Raw genomic sequence first — 15,976 nt, forward strand, 5'->3', positions numbered from 1 at the left:
AGTGAATTTCCTCACTGATTTGTGTTCAGTGTAAGAGCTGAAAGTTAACCCCATGGTACCGGATTTCCTGGCCAGAATGTGCCAGTGCTATTCTCAAATTAGCATTAACAACAGGCCCCCAAGATCAGCAAACCTGACAAAGTCACCCCTCCCGGTCGTGTGCCTGGAGCCACGGCTAATGGGAATAATGAGAGAAGTAGCATTTCCTTTTGTCTGGAGGAAAGTTCCGTTGATTTGGGTATGAGTTCAGCGGCGTTAAAAGCTGCAGGACTTGACCCACAACCAGAGGAAGGATTGGTCACTGCTCTGCCTCCTGCCCTCAGTACCTGGGCTCTTGGAGGAGATGAAGCAGTGGGCACACATTGCCCTCCCTTCCAGTTGCCTTGTGCCATGCAGTGGGTGTCCTCCTTCCACCTGGGCCTGCAGCCAGTCCATTCCTGAGCAGAGGGGCCTGACAAAGCAGTTCTTCTGTGCCAGGGCAGGAAAAAATGGAGGAGCCAAAGACTCATCACCTGTGAGTTGAATGGCATTACTCACTAGATTGGGAATCCTCTTCAGGAGTTTCTGCAGTTTTTATTCATTTCCCATCAGGCTGCATCTCAAAAAGTCAACTAGAATCTGAGTCTCCAAGAGCAAGGTTCTTTCTCATGGGGCATCTTCTCCTGAAGGAAAAAGAAAGGAAATTCCAGTGGTGTGACCTGAAGGATACCACACTGTATGCCATGCTCCTGCCCTCCCTCGCTTGCTGAAAGGCCTTCAGATTATTTTCATCATTATTGCCCTAGCAGCAGATAAAAGAAGAGGGGTGGGAAGAGAGGTCTGAAGCATTTTTTTCTTTTCTTTTTAAGTTTATAGACTTACTGGTCATCAGTCTTCCACACTGCTTCACAGAGGAGGAATGCAACCATCCAGTGACCCCCTTTTGTGTTCTCCTGAGCTGTAGGCAGCTGCAAGGCAGTTGCCAAGTTATGGAACGTGTCCACAGAGCGGTGGAATCTCCCTCTGCTGCATCTTAAGTACAAAACAGATAATTAGAGGGGTCTCCTGATACTTGGCAACCAAATGGATGCTCACTGTCATCATGCCTTTAATATGAGATAGAAGTGCTTTGTGTAAGCTTCGTTTGGCATTAATGAAAATCAAATCTAACGTAAACGCATAAAAATCTGACCCACTGGTTTCTAAAATACTTAAGGAGCTTCTTTCGCAAATGAGGCGTGAGCGGCTTTTACTTGGTTTTTTTTAGTTGTGTATTAATGAACTCGTTGTCAGCCAGGGCCTGCAGAAGATGCTGGCTGTGTCTCAGCATGTGGCACTAAGTGACGGTGAGGTGAGGCAGCACCCGGCACAGGACAGCGAGGGTGGCACAGGGGAAGGGCACAGGGTCAGGCCTGGGAAGGAGTGCACAAAGGCAGTGCATGTTTTAATGAGTGATGAGCAGAGAAACCTCACAGGCACAGTCATCCAGACAGAGCTCAAAATCACTTCGTTACTTTTTGTTTCAGTAGCTTGGTTTCCAGCATTTTAAGGACTTGTCAAACTGGACAATTTGCTTCCTCTGTACAGGGGTCTTGGGTACCATGAGGAGGGAGAAGCCCCCAGCAGGTATGACCAGGGCTCTTTGGCAAGATGGAGTTGGGAGGGTGGGTTATGTGACAGTACTTGTGCGTGGGCCAAAAAGCGCAGGGGATTTAGCTGAGTCGTAGTCACAAAGGAATGTTTTTCCCCGTGCCAGAATGCAGGTAGGATTCAGTTTTCACTGAGGAAGGGAACAAGCGATCTATGCATGGATCTGCAGAGATCTATGCCAGGTGGTTCTTGGCAGGCCTGCATGCTGCCTGGCCACGGTGGGTGTTGCTGTCCAAGGGGTGGGCTCCCTGAAGAAAATATCACAAGGGTGGCACAGCTTCAACTGCACCAGGTACTGACAGGCCATAGAACATGAGGCTGCCAAACATGCAGCAGGAACGTGCGAAGGGAGTCAGGCTCCCTTTCCCTGAGAGGCTTTGGAAAACCCACCCAGAAGCTACATGGATAACAGCACTGGATGTTTCCTTGGCTGCTCTTCTTCAAACCCTGTTTTTTGTTTTCACATTGCATTTTTATATTGGCTGTACAAGCTAAATGCTCAAAAGTATTTTGAGCTGTATGAACAGCATTCACTTATTTTGAAGTAACCATTTAGGTTTTTTCACTGAAGTGCAATTCCCACATCTGGTGCTGTTAACATTAGGCTGAAGGTGCTCTATTAAGCAGTGTCATTCAGTGAGACTGTTAAGCAGAAACACCACACTGGACTGTTTACTGACTCAGCGCTAATAAACCTCACAATATAACAAATACATTAAGGAAAAGAAGAACATTCGATGTTTTCAGCATTATTGTTACAAGGTAGAGAGAACTTCATTACTTACAGGCTGAATAATCAGTGATTATTTAAACGTGAAATGAGTGCTACATAGAAAAGCTGGATTTAACCCAGGCTTTCCGAAACGTAGTTGTTTGCTAAGAGGAGCACTAGAATGCCCTGCTGCTGTCTGGAATCTGCTGGATCCCACACCATTAGCAAGCTGGGATTACATTTAAGGGATTCCAGCCTTAGGCTTTTGTTCATCGGGCAGACGGTGAGACGTTTTTCTGCAGGGTTAAAAAAGACCAGAAAGGAACTGTAGCAGGTAGTGAGCGTGACTGAGAGGGACTAGTGCTGCTCTGTACATTCTGCAGCCTAATTAGAGGGAAATGTGTGTGCTTTTCATGAAGAGGGAGAAAGGGCAAGGAAAGAGGAACACGTTGAAGGGATATCAAAGCACTAACGGCTTTCTCGCTCCCGGAATTAACCGCTAACCCTGCGGTGCACTGGTACAGCTGCACTTACAGAGCAAATCGATACAAATGGCTGGAGATTTCTAGATATTAATGTAGTTTTAAAGGAGCAGCTAACTTGCCAATGAAGAGCCACGTTACTAAGAAACCCCACGTTCAAATTAGTGAGTAAAAGCTCGTCGGCTGAAGCCTACCATGTTAATTTGTAGCCGAACGTTGCTGATTCATAGTAGTAATTATGCAAACCATTATGAATGATTGAACTCTGAATCCATAAACAATTGCAGAAAAGCAATCATACCCCTACACACAGCCTGTTTGATGATTTTGTGCTTCAGGTTTAATTTCCTAATTGTTTTCCATGATACATTATGTGTGAAATAGTACTATGTGAAACAATGCAGTTAGCCTGATTTCAGGGTCAGCCACGAAGTGGTCATAAAGAGAGCACAGACAGCAGTGCTTTGGTGTCAGATTTAAAGAGCACAGAGTTTAGAAAGTTTAGAGGGCAGTTCAGTGAGGGTCAGTACACCATAACTGCTGTGATCTTATATTCTAAGATGTCTAAACTTTCCAAATGCCAGTGCTGAAAAAATGGAGAGTCTCTCCTGAGGACACTTAGGAGAACAGGAAAGGACTGCATTATCTCAGTACCAGGATCTGCTTTCTGAAGGTGCCTCTGGGTACAGCGCTGTAGCATTTCCAGGATATTAAAACTGCAGCAAACAGAGCTGATTTATCAGTCATGATGGATCACTGGCATTTGCGAAGGGAGGATGCTGGCAGGTGGTGCAGTGTCACCCCCAGATGTCAGCAGGTCCCTGCAGCAGCCCCGGGGGGGTTGGGTCTGGGCCGGGGGGAGCAGTATCACCCTCAACGAGGTCTGGATTCAGTGGCCATTTTTCCAGAACAAGAATTGTAAGAGCAGTTGTCCTGTGCTCTGGTTTGCCATTGCAGCTATGTTTAAAAGGGGATTGTAAGCCATGGGTTTTAAACCAGTCATCTTCCAAAGACAAGACATTGCAGGTTCCGTGAGAAGAGGTAAAAAAATACAGGCTTCCTCTGCAGGATTTCCTTCTCAAAAGGAAAAAAATAAATGTCAGCTTGTGAATTCGTGAGCACTGCCGTTACTTTGTGAATCTGTTCAGTGGATTCACTCACAGATTTGTTGTCCATAAGGCTGCTGATTTCACTAATGACCGGGTCAGAGCAGTAACAGAGTCCTGGATCACTGAATGTAACAGGAGATATTCAAATGCCTAGACAAGCAGGTGTTCAGGGAGCAGAACTGCAGAGCAAGGAAGTAAAGGCTCTTCTTGCTACAAACAGGCTGTCGGTTCGCATTTGCTTGACTGTTCAGCAGTTGTAGGTGAATGTGAAGAAACTGCAGGCCAGGGAATATGTCGTGTCCTTTGTGCAGAAGAACAATGCTCTCAGGTGGTGCTCATGGGGATTTTACACAAATTGGTCTTGCTTTTTACCTATGTAAACAAGCTGTCTTTTGAAATTATTGGTCAGATGAATGCAGGAAATGCTCGGTGGTTTTATTTATGTTGTCTTTAAATTAACACACTGTGATTCCTGGTCCAGCTATCCAAGGTATATCAACAAATATTTTGTATCTTTTGCTGGTATTACCATATCTTTGTAATTAGGAGTCTTAAAGACATGCATATATTGTTCTCAAAACAACATGCTTTGAATTTTCCTGGCAAGATGGAATATTCCATCTTGTGTGCTTGTGTTGGAGAGAAGGCTTTTTTTCATCTGCAGGCTGTGGTTGGGGAGGTATTGTCAGGATGGCCTGAAAATTAGAATTGCTTTGCATCACATCCCTGCGCAGTACTTTACTCTCACCACTCCTGAGAAGTGGAAGTCCCTGCTCTGTGTAGGCACTCCTGGCATAATTGTGTTCCACTTGAGCCCATGTCAGCTGAATGGCTTCAGTCTCCTCTGTGCTTGTTCTCCTGGGGTGATTCCTGGGATTTGCAAGCAGCAGCCTTTCTCTGCCTGACTGGGCTCTCAGCAGAAGCTCCCCAGCACTGGGGGCTTTGGCCATCATGTGCCAAAGGCACCACTGGGAGACTCAGCTTCTGTAATCCACCAGAGCCATCCACATGTGCCAGGGAATGACTTTGTATGCCCTGAGGTCTGAGGATTTGAGAAGGGATGGAGTATGTTCCAGATGTAGCTGATACAGCCTGGAGAATTTTGCATTTCAAGCATTACATTTCTTCTTAGAAAAGAAACTTCAGCCTAGGAAAGTGAACACCTGTCTTGAAAATTCCCCATGTTGTACAAAGCTCATGAAGCTACAGAGAAGAAAGGAGACTCTCCACTCCTTACAGATTACCAGGAGATTAAGTTGATCAGTGACTCTGCTTGTATTGTGTACTAAAAGCCACGGTGCTGCTCTGTGTGTGCGCACAGTGCTGGTGCTGAGGGCACAGCCGTCACCAGAGGGCCACTGGGCTTAATGGCACGGAGGGCAGGGCACTGGTGACTCGTGCATGGCATTGAGAAGAAACAAACAGGATTTCAAGAGATCTGTGTTCAAGATTGCTTAGAGACATTTATTGAGAGCTGCAGATTCAACCCACATCACAGGCTGTCGGAGTTTCTGAACTTCCCTGGAGTGTATGTGTGTTGGTGGAAGAACAGGGGTAGGTAGGAGGGATGCGAGGAGTGGAATTTGGGTTTGTTGTTTCCATGCAAGTTCTGAGTAGCATAAGAACACCCACAGACACATCATCCTCCAAACCTGTAGTCACTGACACGCCCATCTGCGGAGGGGTTTTTCGAAGGCACCGTCACGAGGTGCCACCTGCCCTTTGAGCAGTGGAAAACCCCCTCCTCATCCCAGTGTCCTTGCAGCGAGATGGCACCGGAGCAGCTCGGGTCAGGATCAATCCCTGGGACTGGACCCGGGACCAGAGCACAGGGGATTTGGCATGTGCAAATCCCCCTGCAGGTAGGGGATGTACCACAGATCTGAAATTACTCATCTCTTTTTTTAAAGCTTGTATCTTGCTTTTTGTTTTGTCCTTACACAAAACAGGGGTGTTATTCTGAAGGTTTTTCATTCAGTTTTTAAGATTTTCTGTCTTTGCACCTTGCTGCCAGTGCTACACCCTGTGCCACCAGACCTGACTCAGATGGCAGGTCAGTGTCAGGTCCTCGCTGCCAGGACATAGAACCGTCTTCCACAGGGGCAGAGGCTTCTTCTCCAACCGTGGTGTGTTCCTGCAAATGAAATGGAGAGTAACTCTAGGCAGCTCTCAGATGGACAGCCATGTGCACACTCTGTTTTTGCTTGCTAGCAGGGCCCAGCTCTGTCCATTTTATTTATATCTCTTGCAAAGGGAAGGATTCTGTGCCTTTTGTGCAGGACACCACTGAATATTTCATTCCTCCTCGCCTCTCATCTAATGTAGGCTACACCTCACAAAGGAGGCAGAACAGACTTGAAATACTGTTTGTCAATGAAAGATGAGACCAGGTCCTTAGCAACGAAAAGGATGTTGCTCATTGTCTTCTGCAGGAGCCGATTCCATCCCACCCGTCACAAATGCCTTCCCGCGATCGCTGCCAGTGGCATAAAGGCTTCCAGCAGGGATCCCCGCTAGCAAGTGACCAAGTTTGCGCACCCGTTATGCTCCTGGCAAACACTGTCATCTTGTACATATTTAGCCTGATCACTCTGGCAGGTTATGAAAGACTAAATGGTGCAAACACATGTGGCAGATGCCGTTCTCGTGATAGCAGAGGAGCCGCTGAGCCCCTGTTGGGAGCGTGCCAGCTCCATCTCGTACACTGAAGAGCTTTATACTTTGAAGCCTTCCACGGCTTGCCCTGAGGGACTGCTGCTGAAGTGGTAATAAAATTCAAAATGAGCCTCAGAAAGTCAACTTGTTGGTTTCAAATGGGGTTTTTCATTATTAAGCTTCCCTTTAGCAGCCATATGTAGAGATGCTCTGTCAAAAACACCGTCTGCCCCCTGAGAAAGGTGATTCGAACTGAAAAGATAAATAGATGGAAGCACAGAGCCGGCAAAGAAGGTGAATTGTTTGTGTGAGGTGAATCTCCAAATGGCTCTTGGTGTTCTTCAGGTGAAGGGAAGTAGAGGAAGCCTGGGAGTAAATGTTGGTTACTGGGAGCTCCTTCTGGCAGCCTATCTAGAAAATATGGACAAGGCATTCTCTGTTCCCCAAAAACAGGCATTTTATTTGCATTAAAGATTCCAAACTGGATTTGAGCTTCAAAACATTTCAGATTTTGAGCTCCAAATCTGTGGATATTGACGGGAAGAGTTAAAATTGTAGTTATAGATGGAGCTGGCACCCCTGAAACATTTACAAACAGCATTTAATGCAACACCTCAGTGAGGCAGGTGAACCTGTTAACTGAGGTAAGGCAGTTGGAAGGTGTGCCTCAGTCGAGAGAGGAGATAATCTACTCAGGGTTACAGTCAAAATTAAGATGCCAGCTTGAAGACAAAACATTTGGCCAGTGGAACGTGGCTTTTACCACGGCATATCAGTAAAACCAGAGTCTTTCATTACCTTAATGTATTCTTGTGTAACACCTCCCTTTCTCTCTTTGCTATTTATTGTCAACAGTGAGTTAAAGCTTTGTGGGTGGGGTTTTTCTTCTGAAATTGAAGGGGTTTTAAATATTATGGGATACTGTATTTTTCTGCAGCTCTCTGCACACATTTGGGGTGTGCAGTTACTGAAAAAAGGATCCTTAAAGCTGAGCTCATCCTTTCTAAACCAGCATGTCCGAATGAGCAGGCAAGCATCAGTCCTGGTAACTCCTGGGCTGGGCAGCTCTTGCCATAGCAGGAATGTGGTGTTTGGAATAGTGTCCATAAATATTTTATACTGTGAAAATGTCTGTGGGAGAGAGCCCTGCTGTGCTGGAAGCCATGCAGATTCCGAGAGGTAGCCCCAGCCAGCCTGGCACACAGGGGAAAGGAGGTGCCAGGGCAGAGAGGGGCCAAGCACGTGGACATCCAGCCAAGCTGTGCCAGGTGCACAGAGCATTTTAACGGGTGTGAGGGAGAGCTGAGGTGTCATTCAGAGCAGGAGGGGGAAGTCCTGCCCTTGGACACAGAGGAAGTAAAATCTGCAGTGAGGAAACTGCACGTTAGTTCTCTGTAGACAGGTATCTCAGAATTGCTGCATTTGTGTAGCGTGTTTAAGTTGCCTTGTGCAGGTGTTCACTTACAGGCCACACAGCTGAACCAGGCGAGAAGGTTCATGTGCTCCTGAGGGCAGTGCCAGGGTCCTGCTGCCATTCCCAAAGCATGAGCGTTGGTGACAACCAAGCAAAATGCCCCCCTCTCCCAGCTTCCTGGGTGACCCTGCTGACATCTGCTCGGTCATTATGAGGATGAGCATGGGGCACCTCCTGACCACAGCAAGCATTTACAAGAATTACAGTCCGAGCAACTCGCCCGAGCTAAAAAAATTACCTTTCATTATAAAGAGAAGTAAATCGCAGCTTTGTAATCTGGCTGCCCCCGGTGATATTTACAGCTGTGAGGCTCTACAGGGAGCCATGTCCTCTCCATCCTTTTCCTCCTTTTTCATGGAAGAATGCTGTTGTGAATGCTGTCACTGAAAGAAAAAGTTACAAGAGCTTCCTCCTAGAATTGGTTCAATTCAGCTTCATCACACTAGTGCAAAGAACATATTGCAGCGCTGTGGTGGCCTGTTTTTCTGGCTTTTATTAATCCAGAAACCTTAATGATGAACAACATTTGTGTCATTGTCTACACAAATTTAATTTGTTTATGCAGCAGTTCAGTTAATCCTGCAATCTGCTTTTCTCAAATGAGGACAGATAATGGAGACACCGTTCTTTACAGGTCTTCAGGCTTTTAAATTCTGATAAAATCAGGATTCTTCACCGGGTCTTGCCACAGCTCTGAATTAAGCCACTTTAAATGTAATTACTGAAGCTGGCTGTACATCAGGAACATCCATTAAAAGAATTGATTGACCATGCTGTTACAAGGAGGCATTTTATGAACAAACGATCATGATGGGTCCAGAACTGTAATTTATAAAGGCGAAAAAGCGGGTAAATACTTTATTAGTGGTTAATGAGAGGTTCACAAGATAACTAAATTTCTTCTTTTTTACGCAGCTACTTCAGGGAACCTTGGTCCATGGCCATCTATCACGATCGGTTTATTGATCTGCAGAAGGAACTGCGCCAAACCCTGATGTCGGAACAGGTAAGAAAAACGACTGGCGAGTGCACTTTATTATTTAGGTAATTTGTTAGTGTTGTTCACTTTGGTTTCTTCTCCAATCTTTATCCTGAAGCTTTATGTTTCTGTTTACCTCTCTCTTCGGGGAAGCCTGAGCAGACTGTGTACCTCACAGGAGGGGTCACCATGTACAGCGTGTCGTTCAGTTTTCTTGTCTGGGCATATTCTCAAGTCTGCCAATAGAACTTGAACTTGCTTTGTTTTCCTTTGCTGCATTTTTGCCTTATAGCTGCAATTTAGTACAAGTACCCAGTGGGATCTGGAGCCTGGCTTGTCCGTGTATCCCCTTGCGTTTAGTAGTGTTCCCTGGTAGCAACAGGCTACAGGCCATCCTACCCCTGTCTCAGCTGAGCCCGTGGGTTTTTCAACGCCTACCCACAGGGAATGCCTTTTGTAATCCAAAGGGTGAACTGGCTTTTTCAGTGATAAGTGGATTTCCTGAGTAAGGGTGAAATTGAAATGTTTGCTAATGCTGTTTACAGTTTTGGCCTTAGCACCATAGACAGAGGCATAAAGCCTCAGCAGCCTGGAACTGCCTGCCCAAAATCCAAAGTCACTGTGCTCCATGGGGAGAACTAGTAACAGCAGGTGTCCAGCAGCCCCCAGCGCTGCCTCCCGCACCCCCTGAGGAACTTCTGGCTGATCCCAAACAGAATTTGTGGTCTGATCTTGGTGCTTCCAACTCACTACCTGGGACCAGCTCACCCTGCCCCTACTCACACTGTTTTTGCCTTTGTTTAACCCCGTGTGGTTCCAGACAATGGCACTGGGTTTTAAACGTGTGCTCACGGAGTTTTTAACTGTGCAGAAAACAAACAGAACCGACTGTAAATGGAGGCAGGGTGGCATGAGGAAGGGAGGTTGTGGAGCCCGTGGGCCACCCATCTCCAGGGCCCAATGCTGCCGTGTCCCAGCTGCAGCCACACGTGCTCAGCCCTGCCTCCTCCCCGAAGGGCTCAGAGCAATTTGCCTCCTGTTGTCCTGACCCAGAAAGGGCCTTGATGCGGTTTAATTTGGGTTCTCTTGGAAGACATCTATTAAAACTGTGCAAAATTAGGTTCTGTGCAGAATGGGGGGCCTGATGTGAAGTGTTTTTCTTGCCATCATTCAAACATTTTTCTCATGCTGTAAGTGTGAACAACTTCAGAGAAAGGGGAATTGGTGCCCTGCAAATTAAGGACTCGCTTGCCTTACCCTGTCTTTGTGGCAGCAGTTCTGACACAGTCTCCCTGCATGGACTGGAAGCAGCTCTGTGAGTCAGGATTGTTCCTATGGACATAGGTGATGGTATCTGCATCTGAGTGAAAATTTGGCATTTTGGACTTCTATTTTTTTCCACGGTGATTTTTACTGTGTTTTACTAAATGTCACCATTTCTGTTTTCATTGGGTGTTCCTTCTGGGCACATTGCCAGATACAGAGTAGGTACCATGTGCTGCTCATGGAATATCTCTTAAATGCCTCAGGACTGGTTGTATTTCTATATGAAGTAAGAGACCTCCTGTCTTTGCCTCCTGTTGCTCATATTCTAGCTCGTTTCAGCATGCAGAAAAATTACTAGCGAAGTGTAAAAATGAGGGAAAGAGATGCTTAAGAACTGTGGGCATAAGTGAGCAGAAGTCAGATATTTCTGGTTAGTTTCCAGAGAAAGTGGAAATCAGTGTCATGCAATAGGGGTAATGTTTACAGAAATGTTTGTTAATCGAAGCAATGACTGCACATAAAAGCCAGTTTATGTTCTGGGGACAGGGGCCGTGCGTTTAGCCTGTGTTGAAATTGTCACCCGAGGCTGCCCTCGCAGCGCGGGCTCTGGCAGGGCCGCTGGCGCGGGGCGTGTTTACCCCTCGGGGATCACAGCCATGTGTTTGTGCCGGCGTGCGCAGCTCCGGCGATACAAACATGCAGATGGCAGGGCTGGGGTCTGCACCTCCATCAGCTGCTGGATGCTGCCGCACGCCGGGGGCACACGTGCCGTGCCAGACCTTCCGGAACAGCACTTGTCGTCCGTCAGGAATAATGGCCTGGTGCTCCGGCTGCAGCTGGGCCGTGCCGTCGGTTAAAAGCCACAGTAAATACAGGGTATGGGCGGGGGGGGCGGGGGGGGATTCCTCTGGCGAAACCCCTCTGACAGGCCGTGTCGGGACAGCCGGGGGTTCCACACGGGTTTGTTCCACGCAATCCTTGCACCTGTGGCCGGTCATTTGTGAGGGAGAGGTGAACGAACAGTCGAGCACCACCGGCCCCAGGGTGCACTCGGTGCCACCAGTGTGAGCCCCACTCAGTTCCCCCTGTATCCCAGCCCCGACACGTTTTCAGGCCGTTTGTGGATGTCACTGCCATGCTCCGTGGCTCCAGAGTGTGCCCCGAGTCCCGTTCGTCTGTCTGACAGCTCTGTCCTGCAGGTGCCCGGGCAGCCCCCTGCCGCCGAGCAGCGCCCTGAGCAGAGACCCGGCCCGCCAGCGCTTCGGGAATCCGTCCTGCGCTATCTGCGCCGCCACCGCGCCCACCTGCCCATGTTCGCCCCGACTGACATCTACAGACTGCCGCCGACTGCAGGTGAGAGAGACACGGTGAGGGGACGGGGGTCTCGGTGTGCAGCCCCGGCAGTGACGGGGGGGTCTGAGTGCGCAGCCCCGGCAGTGATGGGGGGGTCTCGGTGTGCAGCCCCGGCAGTGACGGGGGGGTCTGAGTGCGCAGCCCCGGCAGTGATGGGGGGGGTCTCGGTGTGCAGCCCCGGCAGTGACAGGGGGGTCTCGGTGTGCAGCCCTGGCAGTGACGGAGGGTCTCGGTGTGCACCCCCGGTAGTGACGGGGGGTCTCGGTGTGCACCCCCGGTAGTGACGGGGGGGTCTCGGTGCGCAGCCCCGGCAGTGACAGGGGGTCTGAGTGTGCAGCCCCGGCAGTGAAGGAGGGTCTCGGTGCGCAGCCCCGGCGGGGGGGCGGCGGCGCGTGCCCGCGGGCCCGCAGCTGTATGCTAATGCGCCGCGGGCCGCCCGCCCGCCCCGCCCCGCCGCACGCCTGTCCCACCGGGCGGGCGGGGCGGCCCCTCGACCCCCCCGCCGCCCGGCCCGGCCCGCCGGGGGGGTGTCCGGGGGAGCGGCGGCCCCCGGCGCCCCCCCGCTCGCCGCCCTTTGTGCCGAGGGTCGCGCAGCTTTATGCTAATGACGCGCACAAAGGCGCGCGCGGGGGGGCCCCGCTCGCTCGCGTGCCGCCCGCGTGCCCCGCGCCCCCCACAAAGGGCCCTGCGGGGGGCGGGGGGGGGGCGCTGCCCGCACGCGCCCCCGGCCCCGCGCGGCGCCCCCCGGTCCCGCCACCTGCGGGGCAGCTCGAGCCCCCCGCGCGCAGCCCCGCGCCGCCGCGGACAAAGGGCTGCGGGAGCGGGGCCGCGGCCCGGGGCTCTCCCCGCGGCGGCTGCACCTGCCGCATCCTCGGGGGCTTCGGGCGTGTTTGCTTAGACACCGACCGCGGCGTGCGGGGACCCTCTGCCCGTTCCCCGCCGTGCAGCGTTTCTGACTGAAACCGAGCGCCACCGTCGCCGTCCCTGCCTGTGCCGGGAATCGGGCCGAGCCCCTTAGGGTTAGAGTTAGCGTAACATGTTCGGTTACCACCGGGCCGGGGCTGCGGCTCCGCCTGCCCCGACCCCGGAGCAGCGCGGAGTTGTTCGTTCGTAGGGTTGCCGGGCTCGGCCGGGTCCCGATGACCACCCGTTCGTTATTCCTCCCGCTCGGACAGACCCGTCGTTGGGCACCTGCTGCCGCCGACGGGCAGCACCCCCGGCGGACAGCCCTGCTCCCCTCTGTGCCGCCGCCGCTGCCACAAGCGCCGCTTTCGCCGCCTCCTGCGCCGAGCTCCCCTCTCCCCGCACCCCGGTGCCGGCCGCCCCCGCCAACAGTCCGCCCGCCGAGAGCGGACGGCGCTCCGTGCCGAGCTTCCCGGCAGCGCAGCCTTGGCTGGCGGGCGGCCCGGGAGCACCGCCCGCTCCCGGCCCCGCTCCCGGCGCGGGGGGCGGCACACAAAGGCCGCGCGTGCCGGGCGGGCGGCGCGGGGCGGGCGGGGGCGGGGCCGGGCGTGTGCCGGTCCGGGCTCAGGTGCGGCCGCGCCGCCGCCGCCGCCGCTGATTGGCCCGTCCCGCCGCCGCCGGCCCGAACAATGGCCCCGGCCCGCTTAAAGGCGGCGGCGGCCGCGCCGCGGGCAGAGCGAGGAGCCTCCGCCGCGGCCGCCGCCGGCCCGGAGCCGGCGCGAAGATGCCCCGGGGCTTCCTGGTGAAGCGCAGCCGGCGGCCCACCCCTGTGTCCTACCGGGCACGCTGCTGCCGCGAGGCCGCCGCCGGCCCGCCGCTCCCCGCCGGCGCCGCCCCGCCGCCCGCCTGCCCCGCCGCGCCGCCGCCCCCGCCGCGGGACTCGCCGCCGCCGGTGCCGTTCGGGACGCCCGATGCCGCCGTGCAGGCGCTGTACAGCCCCACGCGGCCCGTCAGCAGGGACAAGTACCTGGAGCGCGGCTTCAGCCTGGGCTCGCCCGTTTCGGCCGAGTCCTTCCCCACGCCGGCCGTGCCCAGCACCATGGACCCGATCCTCTTCGCCCCGGCTGACCTCAAGCTCTGGGCCGCTGCTGGCCACGCCGAGCCTCCCGCCGCCCACCCTGGCCCCGGTGGAGCCCCTGCGCCGCCCGCCCCGGCCGCGCCGCCCGCCTCGGGCCGCCCGCTCCCCGCCAAGCGCCCGCCGGGCGCGTCCGAACCCGGGCGGCAGAAAGCCCCGTCGGGCAAGAAGACGAAGGCTATCCGCAAGCTGACCTTCGAGGACGAAGTGACCACCTCGCCCGTGCTGGGGCTGCGCATCAAGGAGGGCCCGGTGGAGGCGCCGGCCAAGGCACGGGGCGGCTGCGCCCGTCCACTGGGCGAGTTCATCTGCCAGCTCTGCAAGGAGGAGTACGGGGACCCCTTCGCGCTGGCGCAGCACCGCTGCTCCCGCATCGTCCGGGTGGAGTACCGCTGCCCCGAGTGCGACAAGGTCTTCTCCTGCCCCGCCAACCTCGCCTCCCACCGCCGCTGGCACAAACCGCGCCCGCCCGCCACCAAGGGCGGCCCCGAGGCGGGCCGGGCACCGGCCGCTGCCCCGGCCCCGGCCCCGGCGGAGGAAACGCCGAAGGAGGCGAGCGGCGGCAGCGGCAGCGAGCGGGACACACCGAGCCCCGGCGGAGCCTCGGAGGCGGGCTCCGAGGAGGGGCTCTTCGAGTGTCCCCGCTGCGCCAAGCGGTTCCGCCGGCAAGCCTACCTGCGCAAGCACCTGCTGGGGCACGCCACACCGGCACCCACCCCAGCCCCGGCTCCCGCACCGGCCCCGGAACCCAGCGCCGAGGAGCTGCCCGCCGCCGAGTGCCGCCTCTGCCCCGTCTGCGGGGAGACCTTCCCCAGCAAGAGCAGCCAGGAGCGGCACCTGCGCCTCCTGCACGCCGCCCAGGTCTTCCCCTGCAAGTACTGCCCGGCCACCTTCTACAGCTCTCCCGGCCTCACCCGGCACATCAACAAGTGCCACCCCTCGGAGAACCGGCAGGTCATCCTGCTCCAGGTGCCGCTGCGCCCCGCCTGCTGAGCCGCCCGTGCCTTCCCTGCCGCCCCGCGCCGCTCCCCCGGGGCCGCCACACGATTAGCTTTAATACGGCTTGTGACCTGCTGGAATCTGGCTTTACACTTACCTTCCCGGGGTCTCTCTCTTCTTTTTTTTTTCCTTTTTTTTTTTTTTAATTTTTTAAAAAATTTTGTTTCTTCGCTCCGGTTTTTATCGATGTGAACAGATCAAACCGCTCCAGAGAAACGAGTGTTTCCTTTAGTGTAGCCACAAATGCCTTGACTCTGCTGTTGATGGTCTCCAGAAAATGCTGTAGAAACTGCCTTAACTGTGACATGCCAACTTTCTGTTTCTGTTCGTTTTGCCCTTACTAAGGTAGCTCATGAGTTGTCTATCTGTATATGTTGGTTTGAGTAATTATGTTATTTATTCGTTATTTATTTATATTAATTATGAAGATTGATATTATTTGATTGCAGAAATTCTAATGCGCTTTTTTGTCTCCCTGCCTGCCATTTCACTGTGCGTTTTAGAAGATCTTTTTTTCTAAAGGGGTCTGCTGAAAAGGTTTTAACTTTTATACCTAGAATAACACATGATCTTAACCATTTTATCCTGTGCAACCAACAGCTCTTACTTTTAGATGCAATCTCTTTTTCTACACACATTATTTTCTTAACTGTTAGCTATTTATAGAGTGCTTCAATAGAACTGTTTCAACTGTATAATTATTTACTATTCAAATAAAATATTTTCAAATTCAAGCGTGCCCCCACCCCTCCTGCTTCTCCCTGCCGGGCTGGCCCTGGGGGCTCAGGGGGACTGGCATCCGGCTCCACACTGCAGCTGGCAGGGTGCCTCCATAGGCACCAGCCTGCTCTGCGCTGTTTGATGAGATTAATTAAAAAGGAATTAAAGGGAGGAGAAGAGCAGGGTGCGGCGTGGCTGGTCTGGGGGAAGGCTGCCCCCTGAGCAAAGGGGACCCCTGGCCGTGGGCTGGAGCCCCAGCCCTGCCCCTGCTGCGGCCGTCGCCGGGCACAGCCTGCCCTGGGCTCTGCTGCTGGGGAGAGCTGCCAGGGACCTTCCCTGGAAGGTGTTGCAGGGAAAGCTCGAGGAGAGGCAGCACCTGTAAGCAGAGAACTTGTAGAAACCCGTGCATAGGAGGGCTGTGGTGTTTGCTGGGCGGCTGTCGCACGTGCTCGGTGCTGAGGTGTGGGGTTCAGGGCTCAGCAGAGCAGCGGCATCCTGCTTGGACCGTGGGCTGTGGAGCCTGGCACAAGAAAGGCCAGGCATTTGTCTGCTTCCTGGCA

General features: G+C 53.4%; 2 protein-coding genes across 2 annotated transcripts in view; both read left to right on the forward strand.

The window, feature by feature from the left end:
• Positions 1-15,976, forward strand: part of CFAP61 (cilia and flagella associated protein 61) — a gene marked incomplete at both ends in the record, with an annotated part of 88,035 nt that overhangs the window by 68,912 nt on the left and 3,147 nt on the right. The window contains 2 exons of the mRNA XM_082299550.1: positions 8,977-9,067; positions 11,506-11,659. Coding sequence (XP_082155676.1) covers positions 8,977-9,067; positions 11,506-11,659 — 245 coding nt within the window. The remainder of the gene's footprint in view (positions 1-8,976; positions 9,068-11,505; positions 11,660-15,976) is intronic.
• INSM1 (INSM transcriptional repressor 1) lies at positions 13,252-14,690 on the forward strand (the record flags this gene model as incomplete). Its single annotated transcript, XM_082303437.1, is given in 2 exon segments — positions 13,252-13,315; positions 13,318-14,690. Coding segments are annotated over 2 exon segments (1,437 nt in total).

Source organism: Coloeus monedula (genome assembly GCF_965178545.1).
Source record: "Coloeus monedula genome assembly, chromosome: 2".
Classification (NCBI taxonomy): domain Eukaryota; kingdom Metazoa; phylum Chordata; class Aves; order Passeriformes; family Corvidae; genus Coloeus; species Coloeus monedula.